At 43.2% G+C, this 19,880-nt stretch overlaps 1 protein-coding gene across 2 annotated transcripts in view; it reads left to right on the forward strand.

The window, feature by feature from the left end:
* Tpst1 (tyrosylprotein sulfotransferase 1) overlaps window positions 1-19,880 on the forward strand; it is a 63,901-nt gene that overhangs the window by 33,419 nt on the left and 10,602 nt on the right. For both annotated transcript variants that reach the window (XM_031338111.1, XM_031338110.1), the window contains exon 3: window positions 5,038-5,236. In XM_031338111.1, the coding sequence (XP_031193971.1) occupies window positions 5,038-5,236 (199 nt within the window). The remainder of the gene's footprint in view (window positions 1-5,037; window positions 5,237-19,880) is intronic.

Here is a 19,880-nt window from a genome sequence, read left to right on the forward strand (position 1 = left end):
GGATAGACCATTTTAATACCTACACCATTTCTTAAATGAATGTAATCTGTTCTCTGTGGGCTGAGAATGAATTCACTCACTCAAGTCAAATAACTTTGACCATAGCAGGAAGTCTGTATCCAAAAATGGAGCCTACAATTCATTTCTTGGTGCAGCAGAACTATTAACTCAGCTTAGCTATGACGGAGGTAAAATCATTTGGTGATGTGAGAGTCATTGAAATACAGCCTTATTACAATGAAACCCAATGTCAAAAAATTGTTCTTATTTTGGGCTTGTACCACAGCAAGAGCCAAGATTTTAAACTCTACTAAATACAAAACAAACAAAAAGACTTTATATATTCATGTTCATTTAAGAAAATACTAGTAGTTAGTGATGTGTTACTTTTAAGTTATACAGTTAATATGTATGGAGTTATTTAAAATTTATATTGAGAAAAATGTATTTTCACTATTCCTGTAGACAAGCACCTACATAAGACTTAAATTGATTGTTGTTTTATATCAAACAAATTTTATAATACTTATTTTTATTGTTATAATATTTTATAAATTTTAAGAAATATGACAAAAAAGATATTATAGGTATTGAAGGGGGTCTCTGGGAGGAGCAGTGGTACAAAAGGGAAACAAGAATGTGATTCAATTATATTTAATTGAAATATGTTTTTAAATATTAACAAATTCAGATAAATTTAAATCATGTAACTTTTCTCATCATAATGCAATAAAAGTTTAAAACAAAACAAAACAAAAACGAACATCTTGGGGAGTGCTTATTCATAACGTATCTGAAGTTCATGGGGAAGGTTGGTATTGATGGCATTTTATTACCCCAGGCCTGCTCATCATTCTTTGTATCAGATGGACTGAATTGACAGCCTGGATTATTGGTACTGTTTTTTATTTGTTTGTTTGTTCGTTTGTTTTCCTTTTTCCTTTCTTGTAGCTGCCTGGAAAGCCAGTTTAAAAGCCTCTTTATTCCTCCTGCCGCCAGAAGCATTTACAAAGCTTTTGCCATGCTGCCTGAGTCAGTAGATAGCAATGTGGACAAACACCAGAAACCTTGGACACATGCAAGGATTCTGACATGTTTCTGCAAGTGTGGAGAGCCTTGGACCTGGACATGCATGCGTGCCTAGGGAAGAATTTTGGCTGATCTCAAGACTCCACTGAAGCAGGAAAAGGCAAAGGCAGAGTTAGAAACCAACTGGCTGAATACTGTGCTCCAAATACACACAGAGCTCTTGTGGATTTAGGCATATGAGAAACTGTCACTAGCAGTCTGACAAACACAGACTTAAGTGCTATACACAGCAAAAAAGACATACAGACTCTGTAGAGTCAGTTTTGAAGAAAACTATATATTGAGCAATAAGGACTGCAAACCATGTGTGTTCATGAGTGTGGGGGACACTTATGTGCTGATGCCCATGCACATGTGTGTGTGTGTGCACATGGTGACTGGAAGTCAACCTTGGGTGTTGTTTCTCTAGTGCTGTCTACCTTGGGTTTTTTTTTTGAGACAAGGTCTCCCCTTGGTCTGAAGTTCTCTGATTAAGTCAAGCTGTCTGACCCCTGAGCCCCAGAGATCTGCTTGTCTCCACCTCTGCAGCACTGAGATTATACTAAGCTTGCACATTTTTACGTAAGTTCTGAGGATCAAACTCTGGTCTCCACACTTGCAAGGCAAACACTTATGGATGGAGCCATTTCCCAGGCTCTGAATAATTGATTTTTTTTTTTTAACTAAAAAGAAACCAGAGGTAGGTAGATCTCTGTAATTTCAAGGCCAGCCTAGTCTACATAGTGAGTTCCAGGGCAGACAGGGTTACATAGAGAGACACTGTCTCAAATAACCACAGAACAAAATGCAAACAAACAAACAAACAAAACCCCCCAAAACATAAGCCTGAATTTTATTTCTGAGTCTGATGGCTTCTGTGCTGGTTAGGTGGGGGTTTTGTTGTTGTTTGTTGTTTTTGTGAACTTGACACAAGCCAGGGTGTTGGGAAGAGGGAGCTTCAAGTGAGAAAATGTTTCTTAGGGGCTTTGTAGACAAGACTTCACAGTTAAGATTATTCCCTGCTCAGTTCCCAGCTTCAACATGTTGCTGTACCTCCAGTTGCAGGGAATCTAATACTTCTGATTTCCACAGGCACCAAAAGAATATGGTCCGCATGCGTGTATGCATGCAGGCAAAACAGTAACACACATACCAAATGAAAATGAGTCAGTCTTTAAAAATAAAGAGAAAACATTCCCTGTGCAGATGGTCCTTAGTTGTGTAAGAACGCAAGCAGAGCAAGCCATGGAGAGAGCCTTCTAGAAACAGTGGCTTCCATGGTCCCTGCCTCAGTTCATGCCTCCTCTAGGTTCCTGCCCTGACTTCCCTCAGATGGACTGTGATTATGATGTGTAAGCCCACTAAATTCTTTCCTCCCCAAGTAACTTTTGGTCATGGTATTTTATCACAGCAACAGAAAGAAAGCTAAGCCAGTTAGAATGTTAAATTTTCGCATTTAAGTCCTCGGCCCCTCGTGTTACTCTTGAAGCCCAGGAAAGGCTCAGCGTAATTACAAGCAGCTCGTAACCACACTGGTTGTTACCTCGTGCTGGAGGGCCAAAGCAGCATGTGTTAGTGAGGGAACATTTGAGAACTGGGATGCAGCGTTTTTACAACCACATTAGGCCATTAAAAAAATGAAATCAGATTTGTTGTTCATAAAGAATGCAGCTCTGGCTGGCCACACAGCGAGATGTTGCTACGCAGAGAAAATAAGACAACAAGGGACAGACTGCACCAGAACTGCTTTTCCCCCACATGGAAGAGGAAAGACTGAGGTATGGCCAACATGTGTGTGTATGGGAGGAGCGTCAACTAAAGGGGGGCCTTCTGCTCCTTGTTCTTGAGTTAACTGTTCTCTAAACCTGGAAATGCTCACTGTTTCTGAGGCACAGAAACAGATTTCTCCAGCTGCTTTTATTCAGTAGATGAGAAACAATAAGATAAAAACCATTTAAAGTAGTCATGAAAGTGCATTTTTTATTAATTTCATTCTAGAGAGAATCACCAACTTTCCAGGATGGATATTGAACTTAACCAGGTTGATTAGCATCAAAGAAATTAAACATGGTAAACAAATTTCCTATATAAGATGATCACAAGTGGATTGTCTTCAACTATTAAGGAACAGATAGTCTAATGTTACATACATCATTTTAGGTCATAGGAGAGAGGCACTGTGGCTGACACTTGTAATTCTAGCACTTTGGAGGTGGATCAGGTATTAAAGGCCAGGGTCTGCTACATGGAGAGTTGGAGACTTTGTTAGGGCTTTTATTGCTGTGATGAAACACCATGACCAAAAGCAAGTTGGGGAGGAATGGGTTCGACCGTTTGGCCTGTACTTCCAGACTGCTGTTCTTCATAGAAGGAAGCTGCTCCCCAGCTGAGGCATTTTTTTAAGTGAGGTTCCCTCCTTCAAATGACTTTAGTTTATGTCAAGTTGACATGAAACAACCCAGCACAGAAACCCAACTGGGCTGCTTGGGACCCTCTCTCAAAAGCAAACAAAACCCAGGGAAGGGGTGGAAAAAAATGGCTCAGCAGTTAACAGCAGCAAGCCCTGCTTTTGCAGAGGGTGAGCTCTCGTTTGACTGCTAGCATCCATGTCTAGCCATTCACAGCCATCTGTAACTCATTGCGTGTGGTTTTAATGTCAGCTTGCCACAGATCAGACTCACCTGAGCAGGGAGTCTCACCTGGAGAGCTGTCCTCTTCATCCCATTGATGTGGGGACACCCATCCCAAGTGAAGGTGGCCTTCTAATAGGAGCCCAGATACAGAAAGTGTGTGAGGAGAGAGACTTTCTGCCTGCGTGGCCTGGGTGGCTTCTCTTGCTGCTGGGTGGATTGGCTCTGTTGTTGCTGATTCCTTAGATGATAGCAGAGCCAGGGATCCAAGCTTCCATTGTGGAGTAGACCAGCAGCCCTCCAGAAAGCTTCTAGGCTTCTGGCACTAGATTGGGATTACTGAGGCACTCTCCTTGTGGTAACTGGTTGTTACCCTCCAGTGAGATACAGCTACTGCAACACTCATCCTCAAGGACCAAATAACCTAATGGTTCACAGCTTCCCAGGAATGAATTGGCTATTGTTACTATCTTCACACTTACCTAAGTTCAAACACACACAAACACACACAACACACAGCAGGACCCTGACTAAAACAGGATCTGACACCTTTGACCCCTGTAGGCACCTGCATGTGGCCCGCGCAGTCGTCTCGCCAACAAGACACGCGGACACTAGGATCCTTCTGCAGCAAACGTTTATTGCCCTCATCAGAGGGAAAAAGGGCCGAGCCAATAATCGGCACTGCTTATATACATCACAGCGCAGCGTGTCCGCCCATGATTGGCTGTTTGCTCATCACCCCACGTGACGCCCCGGGATGGGCCGTGACTAGGCGTCTTTCACTCTACCACTCTACGCACATGCGCAAATAGTTCTCTATGCACATGCGCAAACAGTTTACCAGGAGTTGACAGTGGAAGTAGGCGCCATCTTGCCATGGCGAATGCCTCTCCAGCTCTACCGCTCTCCACACCTGCACTCAGATGAACACACATATACACACCTAAAAATAAAAATCTATAGGGCTGGAGAGATGGCTCGGCAGTTAGGAATACTTGCTGCTTTTTCAGAGGACCTGGATTCAATTTCTGGTACCCAAATGACAGGTAACAGCCACTCCAGTTTTAGAGGCTCCGATGCTCTCTTCTGACTCTTTGTGCACAACCACACATGTAATACATAGACACATGCAAGAAAACACCATACTATCTCTCAGATGCTCAGATTATAAGTCTCATGTAGTTAGGATGACCTCTAACTTGCTGTCATAAACAGGAATAACCTAAAACTCCTATCCTCTTGCCTCTGCTTTTGGAGTTCTGGGATTCTATGCATGCCACATGTTTTTATTTTGTTTAGAATTTACATAAATAATTGTTTATGGTTTTGTTTTCAGAGTGGAAAGATCAACAGACCAAGTTATCAAGCCCGTCAATGTGGGGGCTCTGTCGAAGTGGGTTGGGAAGATACCCCCAGATGTCCTACAAGACATGGCAGCGATTGCACCTATGCTTGCCAAACTTGGATATGACCCATACGCCAATCCTCCTAACTACGGAAAACCTGACCCCAAGATCCTTGAAAACACCAGAAGGGTAAGTGAGACCCCCAAAGTAACTAGAAAAAAATAGACTTTTTTTTTTTATTTGAGTAGATTTTTTTCTTGTTTTGTTTCTTGCTTTTTATGACCAGAAAATTATCTTAAATTACCGTTGTCTAACTTGCTGGATGCTCTATCATCAGAAGTCTGCAGCATCCACAAAACCCTTCTTCCCAGAAGCTGCGGGACAGTGGCATGCTTGTGCTCAGTTGACCTGAGTTCTGGTTTCTTTTTTCCTCTCCTTAAGTGTAAGGACCACTTTGCTTTTAAGGCTTAGTTTAAATGAGGTGTGGTTTCTTGACCTCCTTAAGGGCTAGCCAGTAGCTCCATGAGAAGAATGATTATATATACTAAATCTCTGTCAAAAAATATGGGCTGGGGAGATGGCTCAGTCAGGAAAGCTCCCTGATCAGATATGAGATCCTGGGTTCAGACCCTAGAACCCACAGAGAAGCTGGCCTCAAAGTCCACCTTCATGCCCATGTGCATGTGCACTTCCTCCAACATGTATAAGCACACATATATAATAAAAATGTATGGCATGGAGAGACTACTCAACAGTTAAGAGAACCTGGACTCAGTTCCTACTACTCACATGACAGATCACAACTTCTCTAATTCCAGTTCTGAGACCCTTTTTGGCCTCCAAGAGCACTGTGTGTATGGAGTGCGCTTACATACACTCTGGCAAAACACTTATACAATAAAAATAAATGAATAGGGTCACAGATCTATAAAATACTGTGCTAAAACCTTAAAGAACTAATCTGAATAAATACCTTGATGGTTAAATCTGATTTAAAATCATCACTCTGAATTTCTGTTTAAAATTTTTATTGGTTAAGATAAACATAAAATTTAAACTTTTTGGGGATCAGAGTCGGGGGAGGATTCAGACAGCCTCACATGGCTCAGGCTGGTCTTTAATTTTAACTCACTGTATAGCAAAGATGCTGGGCACTGAACTCAGGGCCTATGTTTTAGGGTTCTTTTTTAAGGTTACACTAATAAAGGTGACATTAGACTAGATCAGAGTGTCTGAACATTTTTTAAGGTACTTGATATATGCTGATGCCCATGCCTGTATACAGAAGGCCTTCTGAAAATCAGCATGACAGAGGATGTCTTTTAGAGTTTTGCTAATTTTAAAGTTTTACTGATTAATGTAAGTGAACATTTCCAGTTCATTAACTGTTTGTATGTGTTTTATGAACCTTCTCTTAAGTTTCTGAAAGGTTTTATTACACTTACTGAAGTTTTGAACTGCCATTTGCTTAATAGCAGCATTAGTGTGACATCCTACTTAGCAATCCCTGAGAGTCTTTTTGTAATGGGCTGGTAACCAGCTTTCTCCTGTGCACAGAACGGCAGGGATTTCCGTAAGCCAAGAGATGTGTATCAGTAATATTTCGGATTCCCAGGACAGTAGGCTAGAGTTTCACATGTGCAAGTCGTCGTGGCCAGGTTATTCTTGGCTTCCCCGAGTGGAGGTTGGGAGGAATGCTGTGGTTTGAACCCAGGAGACTGGAGGATATGTTTTACTCACTGTGGCTTTTGAAAGGGCTTCGTGACGCACACTGGGAGCGGGGGTTGAGAAAGAAAAGATGAGTTCCATGCTTGAGCCCTTTGTAAGATTGCACGCAGCGCTAGTGTGCTGAAGTTATTTTACAGTTAGTGTGCATGCTGTAACACATGTGGAAGTCAGAGGACAACTCTGTGCAGAGCATCCTCTCCTTCCTGTTTTCTGCGGGTTCTAGGAGTCAAACTCAGCTTGCCAGGTCTGCACCCCTAGCCATCTGAACCTAGTGAGCTGTCCTGCCAACCCTGACCTTGTTTCTTGAGTCTGTTTGTTGTTTGTCTTACTGGTTGCTAGCTGTCTTTCAAACCAAATCTTGTGCACTTCAGAACTTTCCTTTTTATTTTTATTCTTGCCTGTAATGACTTGGATGCTGATAATATGCGGCAGGTGTGAGCTTGCATCACGATCATATACAACAAAAAACTATCTCAATCGTCAGAGTTGTGTGGCTCCAGAGAAAGAAAAAGGTGGCTGGAGAAACTGTGTTTTCACTTACAGTGGGAAGTGGGAAGGAAAGGGGTAGGAGAAAAATCCCATTTGACTGGAAACTAGACATCCTCATCTCTGGGCCTAAAAATGTTGGTTTTCATAGAGTGTGCAGAGCCCAAAAGTGTTCTTTCTGAGTCAGCACATCTGACGAGTGCGTTGTCCAATTCTAAATGAAAGTCATGTGTGTTGCGGTTGCCATGACTCACACAGTAAACTGAAAATGAGATGCTAACACGTTCCATGCCCTCTTCCACAAGCTCTAATCCCCAGATTGTGGCACACTTTAATAAATAATGTTCTCCAGGTCACGTTTCAGCCCTCGTCCTCTTCCATCGCTTCTTAACCTTTTTAGACTTTGTGACTTCTTTGATAACATGACCAAATACAGATTCCTCCCTACCTCAGAGGCATAGGCATATACATACATTGAATTTCAGTGGACACAGATTAAAGTCTCCTGTTTGACAGTGTTCTTGTCAAGCTCATCCACTCTTACAACTTTTATTACAACCTATTTGCTGATAACTGTAACGCTGTGGGCTTTTTCTGAGTGGGCCTTTGCTGAGCCCAAGGTTCATTATTCCTAACTGCTACTTGGGTGCACCAAAGAATACAAATTCTGAATACAGGCTGAAACTTACTGTCCGGACTTGTTGCTTGCTAGACAGAGGCTGGCTGGAATTGTTCCATGACTGGAAGAAATCTAGACCAGGTAATAGGAATGTAGCTGTGATGCCCTACATGCGCAGTCTGCGAGACAGAGAGCAGACGGTTGGAGTGCACAGGCCAAGCCCAATACTGTTTAAAGACCTGCTTTCTAAACTTGAAGAGTTTGAGTCTTGGATGTAGCTCAGTGGTAGAGCAAGCACTTTGCTAGAATGTGTGAGGCCCTGGATCCAATCCCTTGTACACGTGGGGCTTGAGAGATGGCTCAGTGGTCAGCACTTGCTGCTATTGTGCACGTACCCACATGGCAGCCCCCAGACCTCCCTGGGCAGCAGGCACACACAGTGCACATCCATACATGCAGGTAAGCATCCGTCCACATAAAAAAAAGTAAAGAAGGAGAGCTCAGCATTCTTGTTTGTCTTGCTATTCACCCTAGAGTCACCTAGCATTGCAGCTCCCGTGGGAAAATTCTTGAGTAGAGGGCTGGGGAGGTGATGTCTTAGGGTTTTGCTGCTGTGAACAGACACTATGACCAAGGCAACTCTTTTGTTTTGTTGTTGTTTTTTTTTGAGACAGGGTTTCTCTGTGTAGCCCTGGCTCTTCTGGAACTCACTCTGTAGACCAGGCTGGCTTTGAACTCAGAAATCCACCTGCCTCTGCCTCCCAAGTGCCGGGATTAAAGGTGTGCGCCACCACCACCCTGCCCAAGGCAACTCTTATAAGGACAACATTTAATTGGGCTGGCTTACTTCATCTGAAGGCTGCCAGCAGAATACTGACTTCCAGGCAGCTAGGATGAGGGTCTTAAAGCTCACACCCACAGTGACACACCTACTCCAACAAGGCCACACCTACTCTAACACCTTCTGATAGAGCCACTCCCTGGGCCAAGCATATACAGACCATCACAGATGGCTTTCTAGTTAGAGTGCTTGCCCTTGCAGAGAACCTGCAACTCATACCTATCTCCAACTCCAGGAGATCTGATACCCTCTTTGGCCTTTGCAGGCACCTGAAACCATTTCACACACACACGCACACACACACAATTAAAATAAATCTTAAAAAAATATTTTTAAGTAGGTCTATTCTTAGTATGGGATATAGTCTAGATTTCTTGGAACAGCATTTGCTTTTTTAAGTGTTTGGGGATTTTGTTTTCTTTGGGTCCTGCTTTTTGATGTGATTGTCATGTGGTCAGAGAACACACACAGACTGTGGCTTCAATTCTTTGAACATGTTTGAAATTGCCTTGTGGCCAGCATGTGGCCTCGAGTTCATATGGAACACTGTTGTGCAGTAATGATGTTCTATAACTGTTACCATATTGTTCTGTCTGATAATCCTTAGTTGATTTATAAACTCTGAGAAGAGTGCTATGGCAGTGGCCTCTCTGCTTTCGATGTCAGGCCGGCTTCATGCATTTCGAGTGTGCATTACTGAGAGGATTAGCAGTCAGTGGTTGAAGAAGTAACTCTTACTATGAGGAGCGCCAGCACTGACATTCTTTCCTAGAGGTCCGCCTTGTCTGATAAGTAAAGCGCATGCTCGGTTTGTTTTCCTCATCCTGTAATTTTTAATCTGTCTGTATATCTAAAGTGATGAAGTGATAGTATTGTAGTTACAGTAGTTTGATAGTCCCTTCACTTTAGTTGAGATGTTTAGCTCCTTACATGCATTGTAATTACTCATCTGCTTGGGCTGAAGTCGGCCATTGAGTGTGTATTTCTTAATTTTCAACTGTCTTTCTTTGTTCCTTTCTTTTCCTGGCTTCTTTTAGATTAATCTAGTATTATTATTTTTTAGTCTTTTATCCAGTGTGGCAATTATCGCCTCATTTTAGCTATGCTTTGTGTTTGTCTATTTAGCTCCAGAACAAAGGCTACACATTTTTTCCTGTAAACAGACAGCTATTAAATACTTTATGCATTGTAGGACACATGGGAACTGTTTTTCTTGATACAGATCTTTCTAGCATCTTTTCTTTCCAGCCAGATGCCTGCCTTATTAGGGTTTGCTAGCTACTAATTCTCTTAGTTTGCTTTTTAAAATAAAATGTCTGTCTTTGAGAACTTTTTAATTGCATGTATTTACTTTGTATTGTGAGAGATGCATAAGCACCACCATGCCTGGCTCTGTGTATGTGTATCTGTGTGAGTGTTGGGGGTGTGGGTGTAGGTGTGGGGAGTGTAGTAGGCCAGAGGGTGACTTCAGACACCTTCCTCAGTCACTCTGCACATTATTCTTTGAGGCAAGGTCTCTCTATTGAGCCCAGATCTCATAGATAAGACTTAGTCAGTTTGCTCTGGGGAGTCCCTCATTTTCACTGTGCAGTACCTCCCTGGGAATGCAGAGGAGTCAGCACGCCACCCAGCAATGCTGTGAGCCTTCATCCTTTGCCTTCATCTACCAAACCATCTCCTAGCCCCACTCTGGCTCTTTATTAGTTTTAAGCTAAATGAATTTATTCTTTAATTCACAGATCCCTTTTTCTTACGAATCTAATTTGCCACCCAGTAACATTTTCATTTCAAGCCATGCATTTTCTAGTTCTTGGATTTCCATTTCTCTTCTGGAACTTTCCATCTCTTCATTATGCTTGTCCTTCTGTGTTCTTCAGTGTGTCAGTGACACTGGTAGAAACATCTCTGTGCTGTTGCCTGAAGGGTTTGTCTTCCAAGTTCTCTGCTCAATTGAAGCCTGGGGTGTTGACCTCCCTCAGTGCTAATCTGATGTGGATTGGAGTTTATTATGAGAAGAATTTGGCATTGATTTGAGATTAGCATAGGTTTAGAAATAAAGATGCTCAGGGGAAGGTCATTATAGGACACACTGGTGTGAGTTTCCTGCGAGATATTTGCCTTGTTGTCTTTTGTTGCTATGTATATAATTTTGGAAGGTTCTGATTTTTTTTTTCAAGACAAGGTTTCTCTGTGTAGCTCTGGCTGTCCTGGAACTCACTCTGTAGACCAGGCTGGCCTTGAACTCAGAAATCCACCTGCCTCTGCCTCCCAAGTGCTGGGATTAAAGGCATATGCCACCACTGCCCACCTTTGTTGTTGTTTTCTTTTGTTTTGTTTTGTTTTGCTGAATTTTACTCTCCAAAGAGTGTTAAGGGATTCAGATGAGATGCTAGGGTGTTTCTGATGTGCACTTCATAGGACTACAGCTGAGTAGGAAATATATCCCAGATCAGAGAAGGGAGATAGTTTTACTGTGAATTAAATAGTCTTGTTTGGGAGATTCTGAGATGGTTTCATCTGGGAGAGGAGTAAAGCTATCCCCGGAATCACATTTGCTCAGGAGTTACATGTGGATTGCTCCTGTGACAGACAATCTCTCTCTAAAAGGACTACTGTCTCCTTCACAGCAACCCTCACAGCAGATGTTGTTCATTGTTTTGGATTTTTTGTTTGGTTGTTTTTGTTTTTTGAGACAGGATTTCTATGTGTACATCTGATTGTCCTGGAACTCACTCTGTAGATCAGGCTGGCCATGAACTAAGAGATCTGCCTGCTTCTACCTCCTGAGTGCTGGGACTAAGGGCATGGGCCACCTGTTTTGGAATTTTTGATTCTCAGCTTGTGAGAGGCTTCAGCCAGACTTCTGAGTGAGGGGCCTTGCCCTTCCTATGCCTGCTTAAGTGTCTGTCTTTCTGTCCCATGCCAGTGCTTCAGAGATAGCCTCACCCATTCATTCAGATAGCGTCTTCACCCATGGGCCTCTATTGACCCTTTAGAATTATGGATTATATTTATTTGCATGTCCTTGTGTCTTAGATGTTCGTGGTCATGCTGGGCCTTTTTTATGAAGGCAGAGCTATGGGACTGGAGCGGTGACTTGGTTCGTGAAGACCAGGCACTGTGGCATGAACCTGTAACCCAGTGCTACACAGATAAAGAATGGAGGAATCCTGGCCAGCTAGTTTAGCCGAATTGGTGAGCAGCGAGTTCAGTGAGATTATCTCAAAAAGTGGAGGAAAACACTCAGCATTGGCCGCTGGCCTCTGCATGCATGTACACATGAACACACTCATGTAAACATGTATATAAAAACACACACACTAGACTAGGAAGTGAAATAAACACAGTTTTTCCTCCTTCATTTAGCTGGAATGATGGATCATTCAGGTCTTGGAGTGAGTTTCTCTGTGGTTGAACACCAGCTTTTAATTTTGGTTTTCCTCTTGGAGTTAAGTGAACCAAGGGAGATACTGACCTTTAGCCTAATTCCACATCCCCCACACCACATGTGCTATCTAGATAAAGGACTGATTTCCTTGATTTGTATTAGTAATGCCTCTGGGAGCGAGCTGGACTGAAGTTTGAATTCATCATCTGGCCTCTGGGAAGCCAGTCGCCTGCTGCAGCCCTGCCCCCAGCCCTGCTCCAGTCATCATCTTCCCTCTGCACAGCGCACGCACGCACGCACGCACACACACACACGCACACGCACACGCACACGCACACACACACACACACACACACACACACACGCACGCACGCACACCCTTTGTCCAGCTGCCGCGAGAGATGTATTTGTACTCTTAGTGACCTTACACATTCTTTTTGTTGTTGTTGTTTGAGACATTCTCTGTGTAGCACTGGCTGGCTTTGAACTTATTACATAGATACGGCTGACCTAATTCGCCGAGATCCTCCTGCCTCATCCTTGTGAATGTTGATGTTGAGGGGAAAAATGAGTTTGGGGTAAAGTGCTGGACATGTGGACTCAGCATGCTTCTGCTCTGTAACTCCCAGGTTTCCTTAACCCTCCCCCTGCCGAGCTCAGGGGCCACCCCAGTACATGTACTACTGCCTGCTTCCACTGGGTTGGGGTGGGGTGGGGGAGGGGCTGCTGGTGGTGTTTGGAATTGTTTCGTTTTTATTGTTATTGTTTGTTTTTGAAACTAGGGTCTCATAAAGCCCAGGCCTGCTGGAACTCACTGTGTAGTTAGGATGACATTGAACTGATCCTCTTGCCTCTGCCTCCCAAGTCCTGGAGTTACAGGCATGCACCCGACACTGGTTTTATATTTGTTTGTTTTTAGATTTATTTATTTAAGTCTATGTGTATGAGTGTTTTGCCTGCTTGCATGTAGATATGTTTGTATCCTGCATGCACGCCTGGTATCTGCGTAAGTCAGAAGAAGGTGGATCCTCTGGAACTGCAGTGATGGGTGGTTGTGAGCCATCATGGGTGCTGAGAACCACACCCAGGTCCTGTGCAAGAGTAAAGATAGTCTTAACCACTGAGCCGTCTCTTCAGCCCCTGCGCTGTGTTCTAAGGGGATTAAAAGTGTTAGAAACCCATTTGTTTACAGGATTAGTATGAAAATCCCAAGACTGAGGTAGGAGGATTGTCCTGAGTCCAAAGACAGCCTAGACTACATAGTGGGCACTCAGAGTTGGTAGTTGTTTTCTTTTGATCTCTAACAATACTCTTTACAAAGACACTATAAAATAAAGACATGAAAACTCTATGCTAAAGGATGAGAAATATTTACACTAAGCTTATGGCCAAGCCATGTAGCTCCTTAAACTCCAATATGGCTTCTAAAGTGGGGAGGCAGGACAAGACTGACTTATCTTTATTGCTCCTCTTATCCAAATCAGAGGGGCTACCCTGCCTAAAAAGGCAGGCACCTCAAGGACAGGACTGCCCTTGAAAACCCTAACCCTGACTTAGGGTAAGGACAGAACAGAAAACTGTAGAAATGTCCAGGTGAGGGATGCAGGCATGTTGGAAATGCTCTTCCAGGATTCACAGCTAAAGGCTAGAAATGAGAGGACTGGAGAGGTGGCTCAGAAGTTAAGATCGCTGGCTGCTCTTTCAGAGGACCTGCTTTCAATCCCCACCCCCACATGGTGGCTCACACCCACCTGTAACCCCAGATCTACAGGATATGAAACCCTTTTCTGGCCTTGGCAGGTACTACATACCCATCTGGTACACATCCTTGTATACAGACAAAGCACCCATACATGCAAAAACTAGTAAAATAATAACTAAGTTTTTAAAGATCAGAGGTGAAGGTGATAATTACAGAAAATTTACACAGGTGGAACAAAGTGGAGGATTGTCAGTGAATAAGAGACACGTCCAAAGGAGAGTCCAGGGTGATGGAAAGCTTCCTGTGCTGGCTGTGACCTGCCAAGGACGAGCTCTTGCTGATTCTAAGGAGCACTGTGAGAAGATCTCAGAACCCAGAAAGATTGTGGTTGTGGTTTTCATTTCAAGGATCTTGGTATCAAGGTCAAAAAAGAAAAGGAGGAGGGAGGACCAGGGAGGAGCTGTCAGGGAGCCGGATAGTCCTGACCGCAGTGCTCTCACTCGGAATAGTAAACGGCACATGTGGCGGTGGTTTGTAACTCTACAATTAATGTTTTTACTAGCTTTGGAGAGGAGAGTGTATGTATCATGTCCCTTAGCCTCTGGTTTCCTTACATTTATTAATTTTCAGTTTTTCAAGACAGGATCTAGGTGTGCAGCTTGGATTGTGCAGGAACTCACTATATAGCCCAGGCTAGCCTCAAACTTAAAATCCTACTGTCCCAACCCTTTGAGGGCTGGAATCGCTAATGAGTGACACCATGCCCAACCCACTGCCTCTTAAAATTTTTATTTTCAGTTTTTTTTTTTAATGTATGTATGTGAGTGTTTTGCCTGAATGTATGTCAGTGTACACATGTGTACAGAGTTCAGGACTCTGTTCCCTTAGGATTGGAATTTTCTCCAGGGTCAGGCCCCTGGTTATGTTAGCCAGTCCCAAGTGGTCAGCCTTAAACACATGTATGTACAAGCAACATCAAATGTTGACTTAGGTTCATGTGTACATATATGTATACATATGTATCCCCAGCCTCCTCACAGAGTGATGGGGGCTGGGCGAGGATCCCAGTCTCCATATAGCAGTGGCTGGTACTTTGGAGCACTCAACAGTTACAGTGACGTTGGTGTCATCCTTGACAAACACGGTCCAGCACACTGATCTTGAGCAGTAGTCTTCAGAACGTAACCTGGGAGCTGGAGAGATGGTTTCACAGCTAAGAGCACTGGCTGCTCTTCCAGAGGACCCAGGTTCAATCCCCAGCAACCACATGGTGACTTACAACCACCTGTTACTCCAGTTCCAGGGAGGAGCTGACACCCTCTTCCAGACCCATGGGAACTACATGAGTGTCCTACACAGACATACCTGCAAACAAAGCACCCATACACATAGAATGAAAACAAGCAGCAAACTATGTAGGCCAAGTTTACATCGAACTCACAGATTTTCCTCTCTTTCTGCCTCTTTTTTTTTTTTTTTTTTGGTTTTTCGAGATAGGGTTTTTCTGGAACTCACTCTGTAGACCAGGCTGGCCTTGAACTCAGAAATCCGCCTGTCTCTGCCTCCTAAGTGCTGGGATTAAAGGCATGCGCCACCACCGCCCGGCTTCTTTCTGCCTCTTTAAGTTCTGGGATTAAAAGCATGTCCCACCATCCTGGGCCTGAATTCAAAGTCTTACTGCTAAATTTTGTATACTGATAGTACATTCTGTGATAGGAAAAGTTTTCTATTTTCCTTATTTCTAGCTTTTAGTCCTGATTTAAGCACATTTTGACTCTTCTTCATCCAGCAGTTACGGCACTAAAACTTTTCAATTTGTATTAAGGACATTTGGGGGGGGTGGATTTCTGTATTTCTATGCGGATTAATTCATTTATCTTTATAATATAGGAAGCATTAGCATTTTCCTCGTTGTTTCCAGACAGAACAAGACTGTTGAACTTTCTAAGAACCCAGTTTGATATGTACACTGCCAGAAACCTTAAAGTCAGATGAGAACATGTAAACACGCATGTTACCAGCTGCTAGCATTTCTGTTTTGGAGATAATGAGTCTCTTCTTGGTCACACAAGCCCAGAGGGACCAGGGATGTAAACTTCAAAGCTGGCTTCCTTCCTGTACTGTCATTCCTGGCTGGAACTGTGTTTTCTCTGCATGTAAAAATATCAAGTTATAATTCCTCAAGAGAAAAAGCAATAAAAACAATGAATTGTATTACTGATGAGCGGCAGGCAGAGCATGGACTGTTGGTGAAATTATGTCAGGGACTGAAATGAAAACTAATCCAGTCTACACATAATTACGTATAATTGGAAGGAAAAAAAAAAGCAGGAATTGTAGTGAGTTTAGAGAAAGGAGGGTGAAGAATTAAGGGTATTCTCACCTACAGCAAAATTTGAATTTACAGCCTTGGATGTGAAGAGACTGTGAGGCCAATCTTTGGCCTTTGTAGTAAAAAATATGGGGATGGGCTGTAGCAAGTAATGTATGTAGGGCCTGTCTGAATATGCTGTGCCCTGGGTTCTATACAAAATACTACAAAAATAAGTATAAAGTATAAAACAATGTGTGTACACTGAAAAGAACTATGATTAGAAGCAACACTTTAGTCTGAGGTGTCTAGTATAATACCAGGTCCATAATCTGGGCACCAGCATTTATTGATTTATCGCTGGCTGCTGCATAAAGCTTTCTCATTGTAAGGTTTTTGGGTGTTTTTGTTATTTATTTATTTATTAGGTTGGAGGTCATTACTTACAGGCAGATCTGTTCTTGTGGATCAGCTGTTACCAGAGCATGTTTCATTTGAATGAAACTTGTGCCCTACTGGGACAGAGACTATGTGGTCCCACAAAGCCTAAAATATTTTATTCTCTGTTACATAGTATAGTTATTCCTTGGCTTCCGTTCCTTCACAAGTGATTCTCTCTCTCTCTCTCTCTCTCTCTCTCTCTCTCTCTCTCTCTCTCTCTCTCTCTGTCTGACTCTCTTTCTCTCTCTACCTCAAGGAGGAGGCACCAGGGCACAAACACTTGTTTTAAGTTATTGTTTAATTTTCCTCCTTAGAAGATTTTACACGGGACTGGAGAGATGGCTCAGTGGTTAAGAGCATTGACTGCTCTTCCAAAGGTCCTGAGTTCAGTTTCCAGCAACCACATGGTGGCTCACAACTATCTGTAATGGGATCTGATGCCCTCTTCTGGTGTGTCTGAAGACAGCTACAGTGTACTCATATACATAAAATAATTCTTAAAAAAAAAATGTACATGTGTTTGTGGGCCAGGGCTGGGGTGCCCACAGCGGCAGGAAGAGGGTATGGATCCCCCGGAGCCTGAGCTGCCCAGCATCAGTGCTGGAGACTGAACTCAAAAGAACAGCACATGCTCTTAACTGCTGAGCTGTCTCTCCAGCCCCTGATGGGATTCTTTTTGTGTGTGTGTGGATGTTTTGCTCACATTTATATCTGCTTACTGCATGTGTGCCTGGTACCAGAAGAGATCAGGGGATGAGGTCAGCTTCCCTGCAACTGTAGTTATGAGTGGTTGTGAGCCACAAAAACCTGATCCTCTGCAGGAACAAATGCTCTTAACCACTCAGCCATCTCTCCAGCCCTGCTGTGGTTCTTATGGTCTAGCCCAGTGAACTTCTTAAGGTTAATGTATTTGTTATTTAAAAGGTTTTCTATCTTCCCAACTTAGGGAAGACTTGAAGAAATAGTGGGACTGTATGCACCTATCATAGACTTTGGTTCTTTTAGTCTTCTGTGACTGCTTCCTCTCTCCTATGTGTGTTTGACACATGGCTTTGGTTTCAGATGCTTTCTTAGGTGGAAGTTTCAAGTACTCTGCTTTCTGGGTATACACATCTGGAAGAAAGTTGTCCCATATAACCAACATGTGAGAGCTTTGCTTGTTTGTTGTTTTAAAGATTTACCTAATCTAATGGTGTGTGTATGTGGATGTTGCACATCTGAGTACAGGTGCCTGCAGGGTCCGTAAGAGGGCACTGGATCCTCAGAGTTCCAGCTACAGGTGGTTGTGAACCACCTGATGTGGGTACTGAAGATATCACAGGGTCCTCTGGGAAAATGCTCTTAAGCTCTGAGCCATCTCTCCAGACCCCATGTGAGAGGCCTGCTTTGTTTGTTTGTTTGTTTTGGTCTGTGCAGGCTACTCGGCTGGTGTTTTTCACAGCATTGTGTATAACCCAGGATCCCCATCAAACTATGGACATTCTAGGGGTAACACCCTAGGCATATATTGTTTTCATGTGATAGCCTGCATGAAGACATCCACTTCCCATTGCCTAGCAAAAGGGGTTACAGGTATAATTGAGGTCCTGATGGGGGAGGGCAATAGAAGATGCTGTGGTGACGGGAGGAGAATCTGTAGAGGGAGGATGACTTTACTACCCGGCTGCAGTGAAGATGGAGGCCTAGGCATTTTAAAAAACATCACATCTTGGCTCCTTTCCTTTAAAAAACAACAAAAATGAGAGCTCTTAAGAAGAATCTAAGTAGAACCTTTAGCACTTGGTTTGAAATCTTGGCTGTACCTTTCAGTCTTTAGGTGCATTTCTACTTGCTGCATGTCCAGGTTGCTCAACTTGTAGCTGCTGCTTAACAACCCCCCACCCCGCCTCCGTGTTGTCCCTCCCATCCTTTAAAATGCTCACAAGCAGGCTCTTCAAATCCCAAAATCTAATAACTCAGTTTTTGGCCTTTTAGGCTTCTGTGGTAGTTGCTCTTCTTAGAAAAGTAATGGCTCCTACTTGCCTCTTCATTCTGATGCTGTCAACATTTTAGGCACATGCTACAACAGAATAGTTCATCCAGTGTTGCTTATCTGCTGAAACAGAACTTATTACCCTCAGGTGTGTTAGCAGCTTAGAATAACAAACATATATAATCTTAGCTTCCAGGAATGGGGGAGTCGGGTGCATCTGAAAAGGTCTCAGATGTGGGCTCAAGAGGGACACTGACTGTTGGGGGATAAGGAGTTGATTAGAATAGTTACCAGTGCCACAGACAGACGGACAGCAATGTGGTTGGGACTTTGAGGAGAGTCCAACCCCCAGCAACAGAGACAGACAACATGGCAGGGTCTCTGGAGATAAGAACTAGGCCCAAGTGGCAGAAGTTGGATTTCTTAGAGCTCTCTGAGGATGGGTCTGGTTTCACAGCACAAGGCTGTAGCCAGGCTCTCCAGTTCCCAAAAGTAGGTGGGAAGGTAGTAGGGAGCAGGATGTGTGGCCACAAATAGCTTCTCTTATGTAACTTCTTCAGATCAGAAACCCTGGACCCTGAAGTGTGACAGCTAGAGATTCCCAGCCAGGGCATGTCTCAGCACGTGCCTGTCAGTATCCATGATGGGAAGTTCCTGCAGAGATTGGGACCTAAACAGCAGTCAGACTGTAATGCATTCTTTTAGAAACATGTTTAAAGAGTTAGTTAGTCTATTTTATGTGCATGTACATGAATGTCCGCTGTGTGTGCAATGCCTCTGAGGTCAGAAGAGAGCATTGGGTCCCCTGGAATTGGAATTAAAGGTAGTTGTCAGCTTGTGCTACCGTGGGCACTAGGGATTGAACAGCTAAAGCTTTAAGCCACTGAGCCCTCTAACATTACAATATAATAATAATAGTAATAATAATAATAATAATAATTTCCTCCTCTTCTTTTTTTGTGAGATAAGGTTTCTCCATGTAGTCCTGGCTGTCCTGGAACTCACTGTGTAGACAACGCTGGCCTTAAACTCACAAAGTTCTGGGATTAAAGGTGTGCGCATGTTATCATGCCTGGTTGTTCTTTTCTTCCTGTTCATACCTCCCACACCAGGCAGCTCACAACTGCTTATAACTGCAGCTCCAAGGATACTCAACACCCTTTTTGGCTTCTGTGAGCACCTTTACTCATGTGGCATGTACAGATGCAAACACAGACAGACAGAGGCAAACACAGAAACATACACAGAAACACAAATAAGTACATCTTTTAAAGAATCTAATCTAGAACTCTGTTGTTGTTGTTGTTGTTTAAATAATACATCATTTAGAACATTTCTTTTTTTT

Source organism: Mastomys coucha, unplaced genomic scaffold, assembly GCF_008632895.1.
Source record: "Mastomys coucha isolate ucsf_1 unplaced genomic scaffold, UCSF_Mcou_1 pScaffold22, whole genome shotgun sequence".
Lineage (NCBI taxonomy): Eukaryota > Metazoa > Chordata > Mammalia > Rodentia > Muridae > Mastomys > Mastomys coucha.